Below are 23,366 nucleotides of genomic sequence, written 5' to 3' on the forward strand. Positions count from 1 at the left end.
TAATGTATATCATGCTGATTGGAGCTAAGAGCACACACTGTCTGACATAGTACATCCCTATAGTCTCCATTAAGTCAATCTCCTACCAAAGAGATTTCAGCACAGAGAAAATAAACAACCAAAATTTTCTCTCTCTGTCTTAAATTATTGACGTCATTCTTCAGCTTGTATTCCCTAGCAACATTTAACTTCTATGAATAGGTCTCTATAACACTGTCCTACACCTCTTTAGTAGTCTTCATCGATAGGTAATGCTAACTGATATGAGGTTGCATGGAATTCACTAACCAGTCTACTACAGTGTAGTTCTCCTGCATCCACCTCTCATAGGTAAGGTCATCCTTCGTAGATTTCTCCTTGGTTCTAGTGATGTACCCCCATTTCCCTCTATTGCATACATGAATCTTTATAGACTGAGACCAAGCTAAAAAATTGGCTCTATCCAACTTTACTAAGGTTATTGCCCCTAACAGAGTCTCCACAAACCCTCTTGGACCAAACCCGGAATCAGTGGAGAGTTTCATCTCACCTCCAATTCGCTCCATTGGCCAAACAGAGACAAATGGAAAAAAATAGGGCGTTACTAGTCAGGACTTATTTTCCTATGTCCAAAACTACTCTTCAAATAGTCAAATTAGGGTTCTCATTAGATCCTAGGATTCAAAAGCTTATCAATTTACTCAAGGAAGATGTTAGTATGTGGAAATTCTCGAGTGAAAAAAAGAAAATCTACCAGCTTACTCAAGACATGCAAATTCAGTTTCAATGGTCAAAGAGGAGTGCCAATTCTTTTGCATACTGTTTAGTGAATGGGAAGAGCTAGTTTCTTTTGGGCTGTGTTGTCATATGATGCTTTTCTTTTAGGGTGGGGTAAAAGTTTTTACCCCCCTCCTGTTGTATCTTCTTCCTTCTCCTTTATTAATAAAGTTTCTGTTATTGATAAAACAAAAGCTTATCAACTTGGATCGATCTCAAAGATAGTTAGAATGCTTCTATTCTATTCCCAAGCGCCACTTCTAGACTCCCTCTATACCCCATAATCAAAAGACTCTCCATTTAGGTAGGTTTTTTGGTAAACTCTCCAAGAACCTGCCTTGGGTCTAAAAACCTCTTCTAATTGGACTGAATACTTGCTAATCAATTAACCAATCAATTCTCCATACGACCTGTGTATGGGATTATGAAGAAGAGAAGAGAAGGTAGGACCGCTGCTATAATACCAAGTTGTAGATCCCACCATAAAGAAAAGAAAAATAGAAGAGAAGAAGATTGAAGAAGATGGAAGAGAGAAAAGTAATGGAGGAAGAAGATGGAAGAAAGGGAAGGAAGAAGAGAGAGAGTTCGAACCCCTCTTCATCCCTCAATTATCTCTTTTATTCTCTAGTTGTAAAAATGAAGACAATTACATGAGTGTCCTTAATAGGGTGGCTAAAACTAAAGATAATAATAAAAAAGAGAAAACATGTTCATAATTAAGGCCCACTACTTACTAACATAAGTCATAACATAACTTAAAGAAAATAAAGAAACTTAGGCCCAATTGACCCATCTGGAGCTTGTGGGACATCTCGCACTACATCTAAGATCTCCTCATTGAGAACAATTTCTTGATGATGATTGCTTAGAATGTAGTCCTCTTCTAAGAAACAAATATTTTGAGTTTTTGACTAATAAATACCTTTTGTTCACTTGAGTCAAAGAACAGATACCCAATGGAGTCCTTAGGGCAGCTTATAAATAGGCAACAACTGGTTTTGGCTACCAATTTGTCTGTTCTATGAGTAGACAACATCATTATGTGTGACCTAGATCCTGGATTTTTCTTCTAGTAACTGCATTCAACTTGATTTTGATGGGTGTTCTGTTATGGACACCTTCCTCGGGAAGACGTACCATCGCCGCTGGCAGCAATAGGCCCCGGGCTCACTAGCAGCAGCAGCAGCAAGGATTCAGTGATGCTCATCCTACCCAGTTCGGCAACAACAACCTTATCTAGATTAGATTAGCTCATTTTGCTTGTTCTTATCTTATTGTTCTTATCTCTTATCTTATCTTGTTAATAGCTTATCAGATTAGGATTAGTTTAGCTTATCTTATCTTGTTAGTAGCTTATCAGATTAGGATTAGCTTATCTTATCCTTAGCAAGATAGAACTGGAAGTCTCCCTATTCAGCAAGGAGACTCCCTTTGATTAGGACTCTTGTAATCTCCTATTTAAGGAGACCCCATTATTGAATGAGATATCAAATTATTCAGTCAAGAGTGAGTTAGGAGAGTTGGTGATCTCTTGGACAAATCACTGAAGGCGCCAAGATAGGTTCATCATGAGAAGGAAGGAGCAAGGGAAAACAAGAGGTTTTCCCCGTGGACCGACCCGTGACGAGATCCTATTCCCGAGCCCTCAACAACTTGGTATCAGAGCAAGGCGTCATGGGAGATCTGGAGCAGCTACCTTCCAGGGTCCACGACCTCGAGCACCAACTTGTGGAGACCAGCTTCGAAGTTCGTGAGATCAAAGGCGAAGTGCGAGAACTGTGGCGGCTAATGGAGATGTTTCTTTCCAGCAGGGAAAGGAACTTTGACGGAGGGACAACAGCTAACGACCGCTGGCCAGATCTGCAGAGTCTTCCGGCGAACAGCGGTCCGTCGGCCATGGAGCAGCCATCATCCCCAAGTACAGCAGGCTGGAGTTCCCATCGTACAACGGCAACGGAGATCCCCTAGGCTGGTTGTATCGTTGCGAGCAGTTCTTCCGGAATCAACGGACAAATGACTAGGACAAGGTAAGCCTAGCCGCCTTTCATTTAACAGAAGAAGCACAACTTTGGTTTTATCGGTTAGAGCAAGAAGAACCTGGGCTCAGTTGGCCCCAATTTAAATCCTATTGCCTTCTTCGGTTCGGACCCCCATTGACCAGCAACCCACTGGGCGAGCTAATTAACCTTAAACAGACCGGAACAGTTGTTGAATACCAGCGACAATTCCAAACCCTCCTCGCGAGGGCATCCTTTGTGTGACCAGACCAGCAAGTGGATATGTTCACAGCAGGGTTAGTAGAACCCCTGCGAGTGGATGTTGAGATGCAGAATCCCCCAAATTTGGCCACAACCATGAACTTAGCCCGCGCATTTGGGTGCAAGCTGCAACTCAGCCGCGGAATTTTTAATGTGGGTCATCCACCGAACTCGTGGGTGCCCCCACCAGCAGCGACCCCCTCTTCTGCAACCAGCCGGGAAATGAAGCCTCCCACGACCACCACCCCTAGAGTAGTGACAAGTACAGGCAGTAACATGGTCACTCCTCCCATCAAGCGCTTGTCCAGGGCAGAAATGGCAGAGAGCCGAGCAAGAGGACAATGTTTCAACTGTGATGACATCTACTCGGCAAGACATAGATGCAAGAGGTTTTTTTGCCTTCTCATTGATGAGCAAGAGGAGGAGGAAGGGGAACCCGTCAGATTCAAACCAAAGATCTCTCTCCATGCAATCACCGGTATTAAAACCTCTCAGACCATGCAGTTACAGGCACAGATCGCAGGTCAGCCGGTGCGCATTCTCGTCGATTTAGGGAGCACACACAACTTCATAAGTGAACATGCAGCCCTGCAATTAAAACTACCAATGGAACTCCGGCTGCGACTACAGGTAGCCGTCGCAAATGGTGAAAAAGTTCACAGTCCAGGGATTTGTAAGGACGTCCTGGTACAGGTCAATTCTGAACTAATTCTTGTTGATTTATTTGTACTCTCGTTCGATGGGTTCGATATTGTTCTCGGGGTCAAATGGTTAATTACCCTAGGCCCGATTTTGTGGGACTTCAGCGCACTCACCATGACCTTCCACCTGAATGGCAAGCAAGTTTCATGGCACGGTTGCAGGGTTAACGAAAAGACACCGCAGGTTCATGCACTCCAGATAGAACCGACAACCATGGAAAAACTTCTTGCCGAGTTTTCAGATCTATTCCAAGAACCGAAGGGCCTTCCCCCTTCCCGAACTTGCGACCATCGTATTCCTTTGGTGGTGGGTTAAGCACCAGTCGTTGTCAGGCCTTATCACTACCCTCACTTACAGAAGGATGAGATAGAAAAACAATGTACAGCGATGCTGAACCAAGGGATCATACGCAAAAGTCACTCCCCCTTCTCTTCGTCGGTTCTGTTTGTGGCGAAGCAGGATGGAACGTGGAGGTTCTGTGTTGACTATAGAGAACTCAATGACCGGACGATCAAAGATGAGTTCCCTATTCCCGTTGTGGATGAACTACTGGACGAGTTGCATGGTGCCCAATATTTCTCTAAGTTGGACCTCAGGTCCGGATATTTCCAAGTTCGCATGGCTCCCGGTGACGTGAAGAAGACTGCTTTTCGCACTCACCATGGCCACTTCGAATTTTTAGTCATGCCATTCGGAATCTCCAATGCACCATCTACATTTCAGGCACTAATGAACGAGGTATTCCAGCCCCATATGCGCAAATTTGTTTTAGTTTTCTTTGATGATATCCTCGTTTACAGCAAATCTTGGGTAGAGCATGTCCACCATCTGAGGACCGTTTTCGTACTCCTACGCCAACACAACTTATTCCAGAAACGGTCCAAGTGATCCTTCGGGGAACGACAAGTTCTTTACCTCGGCCACATCATCCATGGGTATGGTGTAACAGTTGATGGTTCCAAGATTCAGGCTATAATAGAATGGCCCAAACCTCAATCCGCCAAGGCCTTATGCGGGTTCCTCGGTTTAACGGGTTACTACCGCAAATTTGTACGGAACTATGGAGTGTTGGCAGCCCCGTTAACCAACCTATTGAAGAGAAACTCCTTCCAGTGGGACGACGCAACTGATGAAGCTTTTCTGTCACTACGAAATGCACTGTCTTCAACCCCTGTCCTGCAATTACCTAATTTTGCCCTTGAATTTACAGTCGAGTGCGATGCTTCCGGAGTAGGTATCGGGGCCGTACTACTGCAGCAAGGGCACCTTATCGCTTTCTTCAGCCGCAGATTGGCCGACTGGCATATGAAGCTTCCAGCCTATGAGCGCGAACTAATCGGCCTTGCCCGAGCCATCCAGCATTGGAGGCCGTATTTGTGGGGTACAGCCTCAAATACCTGTTAGAGCAGCGTCTCACCACTTCCCCTCAGCAGCATTGGGTTAGCAAACAGCTTGGGTTTGACTTCCGGGTGGAATATAAGACGGGTTCCTCCAATCGCGCAACTAATGCCTTGTCTAGGCAAAAAGAAGACGCGATGGTTCTATGTAGCATTTCCCAACCTCGGATCTCTTTGTTTGACGACATTAAGAAGGCAGCACCACAGTCCCCGGAATGGTCGCTCTTACTACAGAAGATCCAGACCGGCACGGCCAACCCCGATTGGTCACTTCATGACGGGTTGGTACTGTATAAGGGACGAGTCCATCTTCCAGCAGATTGCCCGTTGATTCCCACCATCATCACCAGCATCCATAACTCCACCCATGAGGGCATTCAAAAAACACTACACCGCGTCTGGACTGATTTCCATTGGCGAGGTACGAAGACTTCTATTCGAGATTTTGTCCAGATTTGCTCCACATGCCAACAACACAAATGGGAAAACCTACACCCGACAGGCCTCCTTCAGCCCTTTTCCATCCCATCGTAGATCTAGGCCGACATCTCCATGGACTTCATTGAGGGACTTCCCAAGGTAGGGTTTAAATCGGTTCTCTTTGTGGTAGTCGACCGCTTCTCTAAATACGCACACTTCATTCCTCTATCACACCCGTACAGTGCCACTTCGGTTGCCCTCGCCTTTTTACACATATCTTTCGCTTACATGGGTTGCCGGAATCCATCGTCAGCGATAGAGACCCAGTCTTCACTAGTGCCTTCTGGAAAGAGTTATTTCGACTACACGGCACCACCCTGGCCTACTCATCAGCTTACCGGCCACAAACCAACGGTCAGACGGAAGTGGTTAACCGCACTATCGAGATGTATCTTCGATGTTTCGTAGGCGATCAACCTCGATGGTGGTTGGAATGGCTTCCTTGGGCCGAGTACTGCTACAACACAACCTACCATTCCTCCCTCGGCATGACTTCCTTTCGTGTCATTTACGGCAGGGATCTGCCCCTCTTGCTGTCCTACGAGCCCGAATCTACTCGCTTGGATGTAATCGATCACTCCTTACAGGACCGCGACGCCCTCCTCGCCGATGTCCGCATTCGCTTACAGCAGGCCTAGCTCCGCATGAAGCTCCACTATGATAAGCACCACTGGGAACTGTCGTTCGATCCAGGACAGTTTGTTTGGTTGAAGCTCCAGCCCTACCGGCAGCGCTTCTTGCACCACAAGGCTGCCCCGAAGCTGGCCCCTAAGTTCTATGGGCCCTATAAGGTTCTGCGACGGATTGGCAGTGTGGCCTACCAGTTGGAATTGCCAGAGACTAGCCGAATTCATGATGTCTTCCACATCTCCTTGCTGAAACCATTTACGGGTGTTCCCTCAGACCAAGTTCCCTCCCTGCCACCCTTGAAAGATGGCAAACTGGTCCCTCAACCTAAAACTGTCACCCGCTCTCAGTTCAATCGCGGAATCCTTGAAGTCTTGGTGGAATGGTGTGATCTACCACCAACAGAAGCCACATGGATCCCATTGGCAGAATTCCAAGCCACATATCCAGCTTTCGAGCTTGAGGACAAGCTTGTAGTCCAAGAGGGGAGTAATGTTATGGACGCCTTCCTCGGGAAGATGTACCATCGCCGCCGGCAGCAACAGGCCCCGGGCCCACCACCAGCAGCAGCAAAGATTCAGTGATGCTCATCCTACCAAATTCGGCAACAGCAGCCTTATCTAGATTAGATTAGCTCATTTTGCTTGTTCTTATCTCTTATCTTATCTTGTTAATAGCTTATCAGATTAGGATTAGCTTAGTTTATCTTATCTTGTTAGTAGCTTATCAGATTAGGATTAGCTTATCTTATCCTTAGCAAGATAGAACTGGAAGTCTCCCTATTCAGCAAGGAGACTCCCTTTGATTAGGACTCTTGTAATCTCCTATTTAAGGAGACCCCATTATTGAATGAGATATCAAATTATTCAGTCAAGAGTGAGTTAGGAGAGTTGGTGATCTCTTGGACAAATCACTGAAGGCGCCAAGATAGGTTCATCACGAACAGGAAGGAGCAAGGGAAAACAGGAGGTTTTCCCCATGGACCGACCCGTGACGAGATCCTATTCCCAGGCCCTCAACATGTTCATAGGCAACCTTGTGCCTTCAGGGACACTTGCTGCTTTCAGGGGTCATAGTGGTCTGGTTATCTTGTTTTACTCAGGTTGAACTAGGCAATGGTGATTATGTGAGAGCTGATATCCTATCTGATCTTATCTCTAGTTCAAGATTCCAAACTTTTCCTTTCTTTTGGTCATTTGAGCATTTTGGTAGAATTAGATCTGACTCTGGTTATTGCTTGGCTTTATAATGAATCTGGAGACTCATGTAGATTGATGCACTTTATAAGAAGGATTGAGCCCTGGCAAGGAACTAGTGCTGTTGTGCATTGCACTTTGTAATGAATCTGGAGGCTTATATAGATTGATTCTGCAGTGCATTAGTGCTGTTTTACATTGGTGTCATATTTCTTTACTAAGATTTGTTTTTTTTGTAATTTTGGCCTTTTTGGATTTATGTATTTCGCTATTAGTATTCATTCATTTTTTCCTTTTTGTATCCAATGCTTTTGGTTTCTTTTGGACTGGACTCCTCTTTGTTCTTCCTTATATGTTAAAGTGTCATTCCCAAGAAAAGAAACAAAAGAAATTGCAGAGTTCCTTTTTAGCTTATTCTCTTATTGAAATCCGGTATAGACATTTCTGCAATGTTGGTATTGGCATCATGCTGTGAGATCAAGAACCTGAATTTTTGGCTTCTTTGTAATTCCTTTTCTAAGGTTCTATTTCAGCCCCCTATTCCTCTGCAACCCTTCCCTATTCAAGAGGTTTGGGGTAGAGTAGGCTTTTAGTTGGGAGATCTTTTATGAGAAATTTAACACTTGTGATATGTTCCAAAAAAGGAGACCCTATGGTTGCCTATCCTGTAATTGATCTGTATTGTGTGAGGCCAATGGCGAGACCTACTATCACTTACTAAGCTCCTGTCTATTTGCTGCTTGCATTGGGGATTGGTTTTTCTCTTTATCTTGGTGCAGGTGGGCTCCCTTTTCTAATGTTGCAAGCCTCTTTTCACCTTACGACTTTCATATGGCCAAAGAAGAGGGGGAGGGTGGTGGTGCTCTAGGGCTGTTGTCATCTAGTCAATTTGGGAAAAGAGAAATGCAAAAATATTTATGGAAAAAGAAAGGTGTAAGCAATGATAGAGATCATTTCAAATAGGTGGGCGCCTAGGCGTCGCCTTGGCCCTTTGAGGCTTGCCTCGCCTAATCGCCAAGCAGTTTTCTACTTCCTACTATAAAATACTTTTTATTCATTCTTTTTTGAGATTATAATTATAAAATAGACATTATTAAACTAAAATAATCATTTTGTGTGTTTATATAGTAATTTCTTTTTATTATTTTTGAACATTGCTAAATGCTGTATTGAATCCTCAAAGACTTAAAAACCTGAACCAATAAGTAGGGAAGAACTTAAAATTTTATCTAATCAGCACATTTTCCTCTTCCATATATTCTTCTTCTACTTCTTTTTCTTCTTCTTCTTCTACTACTACTACTACTACTACCACCACCATTACATTTTATTTTCTTCTTTTCCTATAACATAAGTAAGGGTTCAGCCCTTATTTTTTTTGAATTTTATTTTCTTTCTTCCTTTTCTTCTCATGAATATGTTGATTTTCTATACTTCAATATGAAATTTATACCTTTCTTATGAAAATCATGAATAACTATTAAAGAAATATGGTTATGGTACCTAGGGAACTACCCTAGGATCTATGTTTTTAACATAAAAAATCCATCGCCTAGGCGACTAGGCAACAAGGAGCCCCCCAGTTGCCTAGCCTTGCCTTGGTGCCTTGAAAACTATGATTGGGTGAAATCTATGGAGACTCTCTCATTTCTCAAAAGATGGCATAATTAGAAAGTGGAGAGGAGTGGCAGACTCATCATTAGGTAAAAATCAAATGAGTGGTAGTTGGATATCACTGATGAAGGATTCACAAAACTGAATTTTGATGGAAGCGGTGGAGGTAACCCTGGTCCATCAGGTTTGGGAGGTGTATTCAGACATGATGAAGCTCATATTATGGCATTGTTCCGAGGACTGGTTGGTATAGGAGACTCATTAAGAGTTGAGGTTATGGCTGTCATGGAAGATGTTCAAAGGGCAAGACAAATGAATGTACATAAGTTGATCATTGAACAAGATAGAGAAGCAGTTACATGGGCCTACAGAAATGAAAATAAGAAATTTAGGTGGCTTACTAGGGGTATGGAAGTGAAGATGCAATGGGTCCAAAGGGAAGCTAATTGTATGGCTGACAATTTAGCTAAGCAAGGAGTGGGGAGAGAGCAAATATTTTGGGTGCAATTGTAAAAAAATGTAAATGTAAAGGGGAGAGATCATATGCTATCTCGTATTTGGGTGGATATATATGTTCTTTTAATTGTTAATTTTATAAAAGTAATGATTATTGATAAAGAATATTTTTAGGTTTTACCAATTGTGTTTACTAAAATATCTCTATACATACAGTACTTACCTTTCTATATGTTCCATAGTCTTTAACAAAGAAAATTTCTTACTCTAATCTCTCTTCCTATGTGTGTTGCTTGATTTTGTTGTATTGTGAGACAAAATAGCTAGATAAGAGAAATATTTATGTTTGCTTTTTCATCGGGCTTATAGAAATTGCATTATCAACTTCAGAAAGAAAGTGAAGCACACGGTGTTGCTGTTCATTTCCTCATGATTGACAGGTCAGCCTTAGTCTTGATTTCCTTGTACTTCCAGTTGGCACTATGTTCTTTTCATTTATTTTTTAATATATTTGCATCCTTTTTCTTGTTAAGCATTCTATATGTTGCCATTTTGCTGGTTCTATTTCCATGTTGTCACTTCTTTCTTTGTCAACCCTATTACCAGATTGAGGGCCATGACCCAATGGCAGTCCTGGCTATCTACAGTCTTGGGTGGTATAGACTGGAAATGGTAACATTTGGCCTTCTTTCGTTTTCTTTTTTTGGGCATATAGTGGCCATTCTTATGCTTGTTAGCCTGAAATTCCTCTGAATTTTTCCTGCAAAAAATTAGAAGAAAACTGATCTCTATCAGTCCTTGAAAGCTTAGGTCGTGACAAGGTTTCTTGGAAGACAAAAGAGAAGAAGAAAGAACAAGAAAGAGTGGTGTTCTAGTCTGGCTCTCCCTCTTCTTCTTTTATCTCCTTATGGAGCACTTTTCCTAATCAAAATAGGAGATTATCCAAATTTAATTTGAATCTGGACTCTATTAAGAGATAAGCCTTATCCTCTTAAGAGGATGGGTGCTCCATACCCATTTCCAAACCTAGAGCACATGACAACTTGACAGGTTACTTAATCTTATTAACTATGGGCCTTAGGCCTATTTCCTTCAAAGGCTCAAGACCCAAGATGTTGCATGGCCAACTTAGGCCTGATTTGTATAGTGTGGAACCCCACAATGACTTCACATAAGTCCACATGGGTTCGGCCCAACCTCTGTGAAAAGGCTTCGCCGAATTCACTACTAAATGTAGTGAACCCCTAAGCATATCACTATGGGCTCAATATGGGCCCATGATTTACACTTAAATGATCATTGAATTCAGCCATCTTATGAAGATCCATGGATAATAGACTTAAGTGAGATAAAGCCCATTAGGTAATCAACCTTGTAATGGTCTCTCAAAGAATCATTCAACCTAAAAGTTTAAGCTGTTAGGTGAGGTCCTTGAATAGCTTGATATTTTCCAATATGCCCCCTCACACGAAAGCCCATTGGGCTTGAAGTGTGAGCAAGCACAAGCCCACCCATACCTTGTGCTAAAACTTAATTAATGGGGGGTAATGAGGATTAGACACTAGACCATTTGGTCAAAGTGGCTCTGATACCATCTTAAAGAACCATTCAACCTAAAAGCTTAAGCTATTAGGTGAGGTCCTTGAATAGGTTGATGTTCTCTAATAGTCTCTTACACTTAACCTCTCCACTCATAATGATCACAACAATGCCCAATGGGGAAGGACATCTCCCTTGGTTGCAAGGTACAGTGTCACATCTCTGCTTGGATGGATCTTAGGAATTAAAACCTTTTGTGAACTTTTTTCCTAAAACATTAATATATTTCATATAAATATATTTTGCAAAACCAAATCCCAAACGTAGTTGAAATCCATTGCTGGCAGTTTAGGTTTCCACTAGGGAGGGTGTAAGCCCTATCGTTCACTTTGTCTAACAAAGGGATTGATCCTATCACTATGATCACCCACTCAAGTGAATTCTCAGACTGCCCCAACATACCCAGGTTTTGACCCTCAATGGATGTCACTGATTGGCATATCAAAGATAGCCCAATCCAATACCTAATACAGTACCATAATCAAGTCTAGGGGTTATGTGTAACTTTCTAGTTTTGCCCATCAATCTCCAAGGTTCAGGGCAATGGATGTCACCGATTGGCATATCAAAGATAGCCCAATCCAATACCTAATGCAGTACCATAATCAAGTCTAGGGGTTATGTGTAACTTTATAGTTTTGCCCATCAATCTCTAAGGTTCAGGGCATAATTGGAAAATTGTCCGAATTCAGTGTTTCATCCAAACACACACTTCATGTACTTTGGGTCTATAACCCTAGCAGCTAAGACAAGCTGCCCCAACTTCTTTGGTAGCACATCAGTGTCAGCCAATGTTGTAAAATGTGGAGGCGTGACATGAGGCATTCCACTACCTAGAGGCGTCAGGCGTAGTTCAAAACACGAGACGTAAGCCTCCCGAATGCCTCCTTGAGAGGAGGGGGTTAGGAGGAGGATGAAGAGGAATGGGGGATCTCATTTATTCTTTATTTTTAATAAAAGTCTTTTATATTAAGAAGAATAAAGATGCATAACATTAGTTGAAAGGGGGGTTCTTGTCGAAGCGGAGGCAAGTGAGTAAAGTGAGATCATCGAAAAGGGGGTGGGGGGATCTGGGGCACGAAGTCCCCTAGCCGAAAGGGCAGGGGTCTAACCACTTTCTTTCCCCTTATCTTTTCTTCCCTTCCCTTTCCTTTCCTTTTCTTTCCTTTTCTCTTTTTTTTTTCTTCTCTTTCTTTTCCTTTTCTTTCTTTTTTTTTCTCTCTTTTTATATCAGATGTGCATTAGGCGCATGAGGCATACGCCTCTAGCATGCCTCATGAAAAAAGTGCAAGAGGCGTACGCCTCAGAGGTGTCAGTGCCTCTGGCATACGCCTCAGGGCGTTTTGGGAGCGTCTCTCTTGGAGGCGCACCTCCAGGCGTATGCCTCCCATGCCTTTTAAAACACTGGTGTCAGCCTTGGCAGGATAAACTTCCAAAGTTTATTCAACAACTGAGTACATTCTAAATTAACACAAGTCTCATAAGTGTCCAGTTTAAGGGGTAATTTCATGGAAACATACCTACATCAACATGAAACAACAATGTACGTTTATTCATTTACAACATATGTATATATACATCAATTTGATTGGAGCTAAGAGCATACACTATCTAACAGTTGGGGGCCTTGAAGTCCTTGGGTCAAGGAACCATAAGAATCTTGGCCCCCAACGGTGATACATAGGTGATATGCAAAGTAGACGAATTGGCGACCCGAATGACCTCTTCCTTCTTTGCCTCTTCCCCCTTGTTTGAGACGAAGTGGGTCTCCCCTGGGTTTTGTTGAGAACGTATGTGACATCTCTTTTGGGACCCCTCTGCTGCACCAGTGTTGGTGGGGTCAGCCATTGAGCTAGCTTGGCTAGTTTCTTCAGACTGGGTGTATGAGGAATCCCAAGCTTTCAGAATGCAAGTCTGGGCTTGGTTGTTTACTCCCTACTCACGACCCTGGTTCTGGTTGTTCTAGTCGCGGGGAGGAGCTAGCACTTGGCTCTAAGCCCTGTTTAACTTGTTGGGTTGCTACTCCTGGTTCGCATTCATCACCGTGAAAGGGGCTTGACTGGTGACCTACTACTTTTGCTGCTGCTGAGGTACTTGCAACATTTGCATGTCGGGCACAAACTGGTGGGGCATTGAGACCATTCCAACATTTGCATCTGCAGATCTATGTCGTAGACGTATTGCATCAACTCATAAAACCGGTGGCCATCAATCCCTACGCGAACTACTGAGGGCTCAATTGTCGGGAGAGGCGTAGTCTATGAGGGTAGAGGGAGGTTTAGTCCTAGGGTGGCTGCGATGCCTGGCAGAGTAAGAGGGATAGTGAACTGTTCGATCGTGATGGATAGGTTCTTCATGTTTGACGCAGATTGGTTTTGCCCTCCAAGTGTAATGCCGTCAACCTGGTTGTTGTTGGTGTTAGTGTTGGCATTGCTTAGAGATGCCATTGCTCGTTTAGTGAAAAGGTGAGAACTTGACATTTTGTAGTGAGTTCCCACAGATGACACCAATTAATGGTGCGCGATCTATTTGTTCCCTATTGGATGATAGCTAAAGTGGTTGCTCCTTGCTAGATGACAACTTAGATGGCAAGCCGAGTAGGTCGGTGGGGCGAGTAGAGATCAGAGTCTGTAGGATGCTCTCCTGGTGTAGGCATTCTGATGCTTAAGTCAGCGTAGAGAGTTTTAGAGAGCTAGAAAATGAGAAAGCAAGAGAGCTGTGAAAGTTAAGTTGTGCGTGCATTTTGTGAGAGAGGGGATGCCTTTATATAGGCATAAGGAATCAGGAGCTTTGTGTAATGCGTTCAAGATCTCCGGGAAGCCATGTCCGCCATATTTGGGGGCGATTTCTTAGTTGGAAAACGTGATCCACGTAAGGGGATAATGTTCGTCAGATCAACTTCGGAGTGGATGATACAAAGAGAGGGGTCTAATGGTTGAGCGTTGTGATCCCAGAGTAGTTAGGGACAATAACTCACGAAGGAGACCAATTGCCACGTCAAGAAGGTTGGCAGTTGGTCCCAATCAGGTCAGTTGGGTCTTAGGGGAGGTCGCCCTTGACGCCGAGGTCCCAAGCTCAGTCGTGATCAGGTCGCCCTTAGTGCCAAGTTTCCTAGTTCAGTCCTGATCAGGTCATTGGGTTTGATTTCCAACGTAGCTCTATGTTGTTTGAGGTGTGAGAGTCTCCTCTAAGGTGTATCTGAGGTGCATCCGATGTGGCTTGGAAGTGCCATGTGGCGTGTTATCAGAAAATCAATTAGCTAGAATCCTCGCAAAAGGAGTTCTGAAATCCAGGATTGATTGTGTTTTTGGCTAGCTGGGCATGCTTAGCATCTACGTTGAGATTGAGGAGGATATGTTAAATGAGTTAATAATTGAATGTGGGAGCAAAATCATATGTTTTCCATAGGTATCCCATTGTCTGAATTCAAATCAAATTCCCATTAAGGGTGATCCAAATTCAATCCATTTATAATTGGATCAAATATTGTCCACCCCTATATGATCCGATTTAAATCCAATTTGATTTGATTTAAATATGTATGCTCATATATACTTCAAATTTATATTGTATCTATTAATAAAGTTGATTTCAATGTCGTGTTTTTACTAAAGTTTTCATAGGTTCAAGTTTCATATGAGTAATTTTCAATTAATTTTGTTCATAAAATATAATGTTGCAATCATTTTTAATTCATTTTATTAATACTATATAATATTCTGATCATTTTTAGTTTAATTTATTTATACTATTCATTATTGAACATCCGATTGCTTCCGAATTCTATTTGAATCTGACATAAGTTCAATTGATAAGATCCAATTGGACATCGAATATAAACCAAGAAAAATTGGATCTACCTATATACAGTCCAATTTGATATGTTTGATGCCCTCGTTTTCCTTTTATTTTATTTAATGGAATAGGCTGGTTGACTAACCTATTAGGCAGTCACCAAAAGGTCTCCTTTCTTTTCTTCTTTATCTCTTGTAATAATCACTTAACTTCATAACACAAAAACAAGTTTTTATTTTTAATTCCCGTAGGTCTCAAAATAGACCACTGGTTTTGTATGTTGTACATTTTTATTTTGGTTCTAGTACTTGTTAAGAGTTTGGAATTGTGCAGGGTTATTCTTTTTACCAAATCTTATTTCTTTATCTTTCATTTGACCATTAATTGCTGGTTGCCAAATTGCTGGATTGGTAGCTACAAACCGTGGAGGAGCTGCTGCAGTTGTTATATGGCATTCAGATGGACTATATCAGAATAGATAGGAGGGTATGGGCTTGGGAGAAGACTGGTAAATATTCTGTCCGATCTGTGTGCTACTATTTGACTAGATCCAATGAGCAAGAAACCCCTAGCAACTGTATCTAGGGCAAGTGCATCTCTTGGTAGCATTTTTTGTGTGGAGTGCCTACTTAAAGTAGAATTCTTACAAGACATAATCTGGTGAAGAGAGGTATGGATCTGGATTATGCAAATTGTGTACTTTGAGAAGGTTGTCTGGCCAGCATCAGTTAAGGACTTCGTGAAGGGGTGGAGGTTGGAACTTGGAAGTTTTGAGTAAGAGGGGTAAGGCATGGAGCATAGTCCCTGTGGCCGTTTTCAGGGTTATATGGCAGAAAGAAACACAAGGATCTCCCAAAACAGCGAAAGCTCAGCAGAATCAATGGTGCAAAAAGTAGTAGGAAAAATGCATTCCTTGTTGGCTTCACAAGTGTCTTAAAGGACATAGTTATAGCTCTTTTTTTCATAAATTATACTCATTTTGTAAACACTCATGGATCAATGGTGCTATGATATATAAGGGAGATGTTTTTTGTAACTTCCCATTGTACAGCCTCCAGTTGTACAGGGTTTTTTTCTATTATTAATGAGACTTTGTACTTGTACTTTTCCTTTTCTCAAAAAAAAAATGTTGTTTGGATTGTTTTCTATACAGTTGAACAAATCTCCGAAACAGTTATGAATTTTTCAGATATTTAAATTTGAGTTATAAACATTTTTCCTTCTTAATACATAACCTTTTGGCCTTCTGGTTATACTAGCTGGGGCTTAAGTAATTCCTTGTGAATGATTCAGTTGCACAAATAGTTGTATCTTTCACCACATTCAAGTAGACTGTTCAGAAGAAGATTAATCTACTTATGTTTTAGAAACTGAATTCAACTCTTATTTTTCCCAGCATAAGTGCTTTTTATTGGATAGATCGAGCTTCAACGCCATTGCCATTGGGATTTGATAAAAGGTGATTAACCAATTGAATTGAAATACAGTTGAATATATTCTTCAATTCTTGCATCGTCTGCTTCCTTGCTATTCATAGATGATGCTAATTGTTTGCTATTCTATTATTGCTTGCTGTATGATGGATGTAGTCTTAGTTATCATATAAAACATTTATATTTGATTTTTCTCAATGATTTTTACAAGAGAAAGACATGAGGACATGCATTGCTTTTATTATGTGCTGGTTTGCTTTGAGATTGGGACTAAAGAAAAATCGAGCCTAGAGTGAAATATTTCCTTTAGGAGAGGTCCCAAGTATGCAAGATTTGGCCTCTATACTGCATTTCTGATTTGGTTCTTTACCAACCATTCTAGACCTTGCTCGTGGTGTTTATTACAAGCCTAAGGCCATATGGGATCGATTAATGGAGCAATTTGGGTGGAAAAGTCATACCAATCTAAAGGAGAGAAGTTAACCTTTGTGTAAAGAGCAGTCTTAAATCTGCTAGTATATTATTTATTCCTCTTTCAAATTCTAGCATCAGTAGCACAGACACTTAGAAAGTTGGAAATGCCTTGTGGGATCCCAATGATGAGAAGTACCACCATGTGGAGTGGTCATGTATGTGTTTGACTGTTTGCACAAGGACAAGGGTGGTTTGGGACTTCTCAGAACCAAGGATATAACCATTCTTGGTAAATGGCTATGGAGGTGCATGTATGAGCAAAATGAACTGTGGAGAGGTGATTACAGAAAAATATGGTTTTAAGGCTTTTGATTGAAAGTCCCTCACAGCTCACACCTCAAACATCATATGGCACTGGTCTATGAAAGGAGTAATGAAAATCTTACAAAAATTCAAGCGATTCGTATCATTTAATCCAGGTGAAGACATGGGATACAATTCTGGCTTGATTCAAGATCTAGGGACTTTCCATTGGTAATCATCTAATATTGGTGACCAACAATGAACATGCTTTTCCTGAAGAATTTCCATACTTTCTAGGAACTTAGACTTTCTCATTGTAGGAGTAAAGGTATTGCATTGAGAATATACCAATAGTATCTAAAATAACATCCTTGATCACACTTTTTATCAATAATAGAACTTTTTATTCTTTAGCCTTAACCTTTCCAATACTGCCATAATCTCAGCTCTACGAGAATCCCTCACCCCATTAAGTCCGGAATATTGCACAATAACTTTACCTTTCTCATCTCTGAAAGTTTTTCCAATACTTGAAGGTCTTGGATTACTTTCATTGCTCCCATTCCCATCAAAGTTCAATTTAATAAATCCAGGAGCTGGTGTAGGCCAAGGGGAGCCTAGTTTTCATTTGGATTGGTGCTGAATTAATCACTTCCAATTTCTAATCAACATTACTGTAGAAATGTCTTCAAACAGATCTACTGATTTTAACCACAGCACCAATCTAATAGTTACAACTTCAATTATTGCCTCTTTACACTTTAGTAAAAATCTGTGAGTTCCTTTCTTCCCAGATCGTCCAGCAAATGGCCGCCCATAGGCCCCATACACATCTCCATATTGCTCTGCCCCTCTTCTTTGACCACCTAACAAAGGAAGAAGCAAACAAACCTTGTATACTTGGCGGGGGAGTCCATCTACAACCAAACAAAGAATCTGAAATAATAGAAACAAGGGTGCAGGATGGTAACAACTCTCACTGTTGGCCTTACAAAGGATACACCAACTAGGGGATAAGCACCAGATGGGTATTTTGCTTTGAAGAAAATGACAAGTACTGCACCCTTCCGAAAAAGGTTCCCAACAAAAAGCTCCAATCTGAGGAGGAATTAGTTTACTCCAAATTTTTTGAATAGAAGTCCAAGTCCAAATTCTACTATCTTCCTTTGAAGGATCCAAAACCACCTCACCCAATATCTAAAGCAAAGCCAAGACCTTCTTAGTTTAGAGTCCCTAAGACCCCTTCTAGGGCCCAAGTCCCAATTGAAACCATACACCGACTTTGAAGGGACCAAGAAAAAACAGTCTCCTTCTTGAATAATGAGAGGGGATACAATGAAGGGAATTGTTCTTTCAAAGGCACATCCCCAACCAAAATGTCCCCAAAATTTCACACACATTCCAAAGCAATGGTTATACTTAATAAATGATATGAAGGTAGAATGGCATGAATGGATCTCCATGGGAAAGCTTTTGTAACCTTTGCCAAGATTCTCGCATCCCAACCATTAGTTGCTTGCCCATGAATACTCAAAATTACCTTAGCCCACAACTTGTCCCTATCCTTTACAACCATTTCCCCAGTATTGCTTCATTCCTCATTTGGATGTTTCCAATGCCTAATCCACCATCAGTCCTGCTTTTAGTGACCATCTCCCAACCGACTCTATTATCTCTTTTCTCTTCCCTAGGCTCCCATAAGAAATTTCTCATCAATTTTTCCAATATTCTACTCACTTTTTTTGGGATCCTAAAGATAGATAAAAATACACAAGCAAGTTTGTCAATGTAGATTTTATTAGTGTGATTCTACCACCCAAGGACAAACAATTCTTTTACCAAGAAGCTAATCTCTTAGTAAATCTATCCACCACCAGGCCCGAAAACTGTTATTTCTTGGATTATCCCCTAAAGGCATTCCTAGATAATTCGAAGGCCATTGAAAAACCAAATGTCCTAGAACTCAGCCCTCTTTATCACCTTCCTCCCATCCAACTTTAGATTCTTGACCCACTTAATGTCATCCCCTTGATAGAACAAAATAGTATCATTAGCAAGCTATGAGTGAGTAACCGGTATCCTATCCCGTCCAACCCCTCACCAGATTTATGGAATCCACCCTCTATTAGCTTGCCCAACACTTCAGCAATTAGAGTGAAAAAGAAAGGGGAAAGGGGGTCACCTTGCCTAATCCCCCTAACTGCCAGAAAATGGTCTACCACTGTTTCATTCGGTAGAATTGAATAATGGCAAGTTAAATACACCCTTGTATCCATTTACACCATCTCTCCCCAAAACCAAAAGCCTCCATCACCTATATCAAAAAAGACCAATCTACCATATCATATGCCTTCTCAAAATCAAGTTTACACACTAACCCTTTTCTGCCATCTCTCCAAGTCCTCCACACTCTCATTTGCAATTAGGATTTGATCATCTATTTGTCTATTCATCACAAAAGGCACTTTGATTACGTGACACTAGGTGTGACAAAACAACTCTAATTCTCAGATAGAGCACCTTAGCAGTTATGTCATGATAGCTTATCCTATGCTGTTTTTCAATTAGACAATGATGCAAGTTGTTGATCTTTGTGTTTGGCCACATATTCCTTCTCTTTGATGGTTGATTTTATGATATAATTTCTGCCAACTATTGCATTTCGATATTTGTCGTCATTTAGTGCTAGCATTCAATGTTGGCAATACAAATAGGTCTAGATTCCGTAAAATGAACTATTGATTGCACTCAAGCAGTGTGGATTTTCTTTTCTTTTTGAAATTTTACATTGTGATTGGTGAAAAATGAAATCACAAGACATTTCAGTTTATGTACGATCACCATCTATTATGCAAAAAAAAAAAAAAATTCCTTGCATGAATTGAAGCTAGAGCTTAATTTCGTTGTTTAGAGGTCTTTTTTTTGATAATAGAAAATGCAAAACATGAAGGTTTTTCTTCTCTCTAGAAAGAAAAATAGATAATACATCTTTTGGGTGTGGCTTGAATCAAGTGAGGCAACAAGGAAAATACCTGAAATGAAGAGGAAATTGTTCTGGCAATTTGTTTACAAGAAGGCAATTAATTGCAAATTTATTTTAAAAATCCTAAGTTGGAGAACAAGGTCTTCAATTACTACTCTATATAAGTCAATCCAAATAGTCTGGTTATTTATCTCTTTAATGTTTGTTTTCTTTTGTAGAAAGAGCCTTTCCCTTCAAACTGTAGCAGAAACTGTTGTTCAGGAGATCCGGAAGCTTCTACAGATGCAACCAATGCTTGTTTTGGTGACAAAAGCAACCCTATTTGGGGATGGGTCTTTAACAAGCAAAGCGAAAAGGTTAGTGTTTGATGTTGCAATGTAAATAGAAATGATTTGATCTGGTTATTTTAGTTGATCTCCTTTTAAATGTCAAGTACTTCAATGTGGTGCACTGCTACTAAGTAACGAGTTGTGATTGAGAATGACAGTGAAAGAAGAAAGGTCGTTCAACCCTTCTCTCCAATAATTTATGTTATGCTTGAAATAAAAACCCAAGGACATTATTAACAGCAGAATAGAGGAGAAATAAGGAAGAAGAAGAGGAGAGAAGGGAGAAGAGAAGAGAATGCTTTGGAGTCAACTGAAAAACTGGTTGGTGGTGCCAACTTATATTATTATATATAGGGCGACCATAATTAAAAGGGAAAAGACCTTTATGCCCCTACTTAAGTTAGAGTACATAAACAATGATAAAAAACTACTTTAACCAAACCAAACAGACCCTAACTCAGCAGAATACAAACATAGAAAATAAAGTAAGCATTCCAACACTCCCCCTCAAGTTGGGACATGGATGTTAATCATGCCCTACTTGTGAAGATGTCTGCAAGTTCTTTTGAACTGACATATGGAGTGCACACTTTGCTCACAAGTTTTTCTCTATAAAATGCTTGTCCACTTCAATATGTTTTGTTCTATCATGGAGGACTGGGTTAGCAGTAATATTTATAGCAGCTTTGTTGTCATAGTAGAATGACATAGGTTTGTTAACTGCAAAACCCAATTTTTCTAACAAGTTTTTTATCCACATGATTTTAGCAACTCCATGAGACATCGCTCTATATTCTGCTTCAACATTGGATCTAGCCACTACATTTTGCTTCTTACTCCAGGTGACTAAGTTTCCCCCCACAAAGGTACAATACCCACTAGTAGATTTTTTATCATCGACTGCCCCTGTCCAATCAGCATCTGTATACACCTCCACCTTCAAATGCCCATGCTTCTGGAATAGCAAACCAACTCCTGGGAACTTCTTGAGATATCTAAAGATCCTTTCTACAACTTCAAAGTGAGTTGTCTTAGGGTTATGCATGAACTGACTAAGGACACCCATTGCGTAGACAATATCAAGTTTGGTCATAGACAAATATAAGAGTTTCCCTACAAGTCTCTAGAACTTCTTCACATCTTTCAAACACTCCCCCTGACTGTCTCCTAGTTGATGGTTGGGTTCAATGGTTGAATCAATTGGTTTCACTCCTAACTTGCCAGTGTCCTCTAATAGATCTAGTACATATTTCCTTTGGGAAATAATTATGCCCTTTCGAGAGCGGGCAACTTCAATCCCAAGGAAATAATGTAAGGGGCCTAGATCTTTCACCTCAAATTGAGTGGCTAAGAATTTTTTCAACTTTTGTATTTTAGTCTTCCAATCTGCTGTGACTACTATGCCATCAACATACACAATTAAAGCTGCAATTTTCCCTTCACCTTTCTTCACAAACAGAGTATGACTTGACTTGTCTGAATCCCATCTGTTGTACAGTTAAATGAAACTTACTAAACCAGGCTAGGGGTGATTGTTTCAACTCATATAATGATTTTTTTAACTTTTACACCTGCTTACTACCTTTGACACAGAAACATAGAGGTTGAATCATGTAAACCTCCTCTAGGTCACTATTCAAGAATGCATTTTTAATATCCAACTAGTGAAGTTCCCTGCCAAGATTAACTACCAGTGAAAGGAGGATTCTGATCGAATTCATCTTGGCTATTGGAGCAAAGGTCTATACATAGTCTACTCCATACACTTGTGTAAATCCTTTGGCCACCAATCTAGCTTTGTACCTTTGTACCAAACCATCAACCCTATGCTTTACTGTGAATGCCCACTTGCATCCCATTGGTTCCTTCCCTTCAAGAAGATCCACCAACTCCCAGGTGCCATTTTTGTGTAAGGCATTAGTTTATTCTTTTTGCATTTGTGCATTCAGGTTTGAATAAAGCTTCTATCACATTCTTAGGAACAGGGACAATGTCAATAGAAAAAAGGAATGCACAATATGAAGGTGAAATATGATCGTAGGATACAAAGTGAGAGATAGGATGATTAATAGTAGAAGGTCTAACACCCTTTCTCTTAGCAATAGGAACATCAAGATCATTAATAACAGGGGGATCAATATTAAGAAGTTCAAGCATATCAATGGGAACAAGTGTACTTGGATGATGAGGAGGATCTACCTTTAGAGAATCCGATGATATTGGTTGCATAGTTTCAGGTTCTACAACTCTTGAACTCAGCTGGCTCTTATGGCGGTGAAGAAAGACACGAAATGGAGGAGGATCAGGAAGAGGAGAAATCTAGAAAAAATGTTGACTCTCAAAGAAAAGCATCCATGGAGGCATAGTACTTGCATGAAGCAAGGTCATAGCTACAGTAACCCTTTTGAGATAAAGAGTACCAAGAAAAACACAAGGAATGGCACGAGGGTCGAGTTTACTGCAAGTAGAGGACGTTATGAGTGAAGCCACAACACCCAAAGACACGCATTGGAATGGGGGATAACGGAGTTGTAGGAAACAAAAGTTGATGTGGGGCCTTATACTCTAGTAACTGAGATGTCATACGGTTGATGATACATGCAATACACATAACATCCTTCCAAAAGCGTTTTGGAACATTCATATGGAGTGATAAACTACGAGCTACTTCGAGAAGATGACAATTTTTGCTTTTAGAAATATCGTTTTGTTGGGGTGTCCTATCACAAGAGCTTTGATGAAGGGATCCACATGAAGCAAAGAACTCTGTGAGATCACTGTGGAAGTATTTTTTTGCATCGTCCGACTGGAAAATATGAATTTCAGTCTGGAATTAAGTGAAAACCATGCGTTGAAAGTCTTTCACAATCTTTGGCACTTAGTCTCTAGATCGCATAGGATAAACCTAAGTATGTGTAGAGTAGTCATCAATCAAAGTAGTGAAATACTTATATTCAGTCTCAGTAGGTAGAGTAATAGGGCCCCAAACATCAGAGTAGGTAATATCAAAAGGAAATTCAGATC

The 23,366-nt window shown here is 40.9% G+C and overlaps 1 protein-coding gene across 11 annotated transcripts in view; it reads left to right on the plus strand.

Annotated features, from left to right (window-relative positions):
- Positions 1 to 23,366, plus strand: part of XRCC2 (homolog of X-ray repair cross complementing 2 (XRCC2)) — a 57,086-nt gene that overhangs the window by 15,037 nt on the left and 18,683 nt on the right. For 7 of the 11 annotated variants that reach the window (XM_088947608.1, XM_088947607.1, XM_088947613.1 and 4 more), the window contains exons 4-6: positions 9,856 to 9,926; positions 16,277 to 16,339; positions 20,232 to 20,369. In XM_088947608.1, the coding sequence (XP_088803734.1) occupies positions 9,856 to 9,926; positions 16,277 to 16,339; positions 20,232 to 20,369 (272 nt within the window). The remainder of the gene's footprint in view (positions 1 to 9,855; positions 9,927 to 16,276; positions 16,340 to 20,231; positions 20,370 to 23,366) is intronic. The other 4 variants (XM_088947609.1, XM_088947610.1, XM_088947615.1 and 1 more) reach the window with 1 other exon arrangement.

This window comes from Nelumbo lutea, chromosome 5 (assembly GCF_056320005.1).
Source record: "Nelumbo lutea isolate HS-2025 chromosome 5, American lotus-T2T, whole genome shotgun sequence".
NCBI lineage: Eukaryota > Viridiplantae > Streptophyta > Magnoliopsida > Proteales > Nelumbonaceae > Nelumbo > Nelumbo lutea.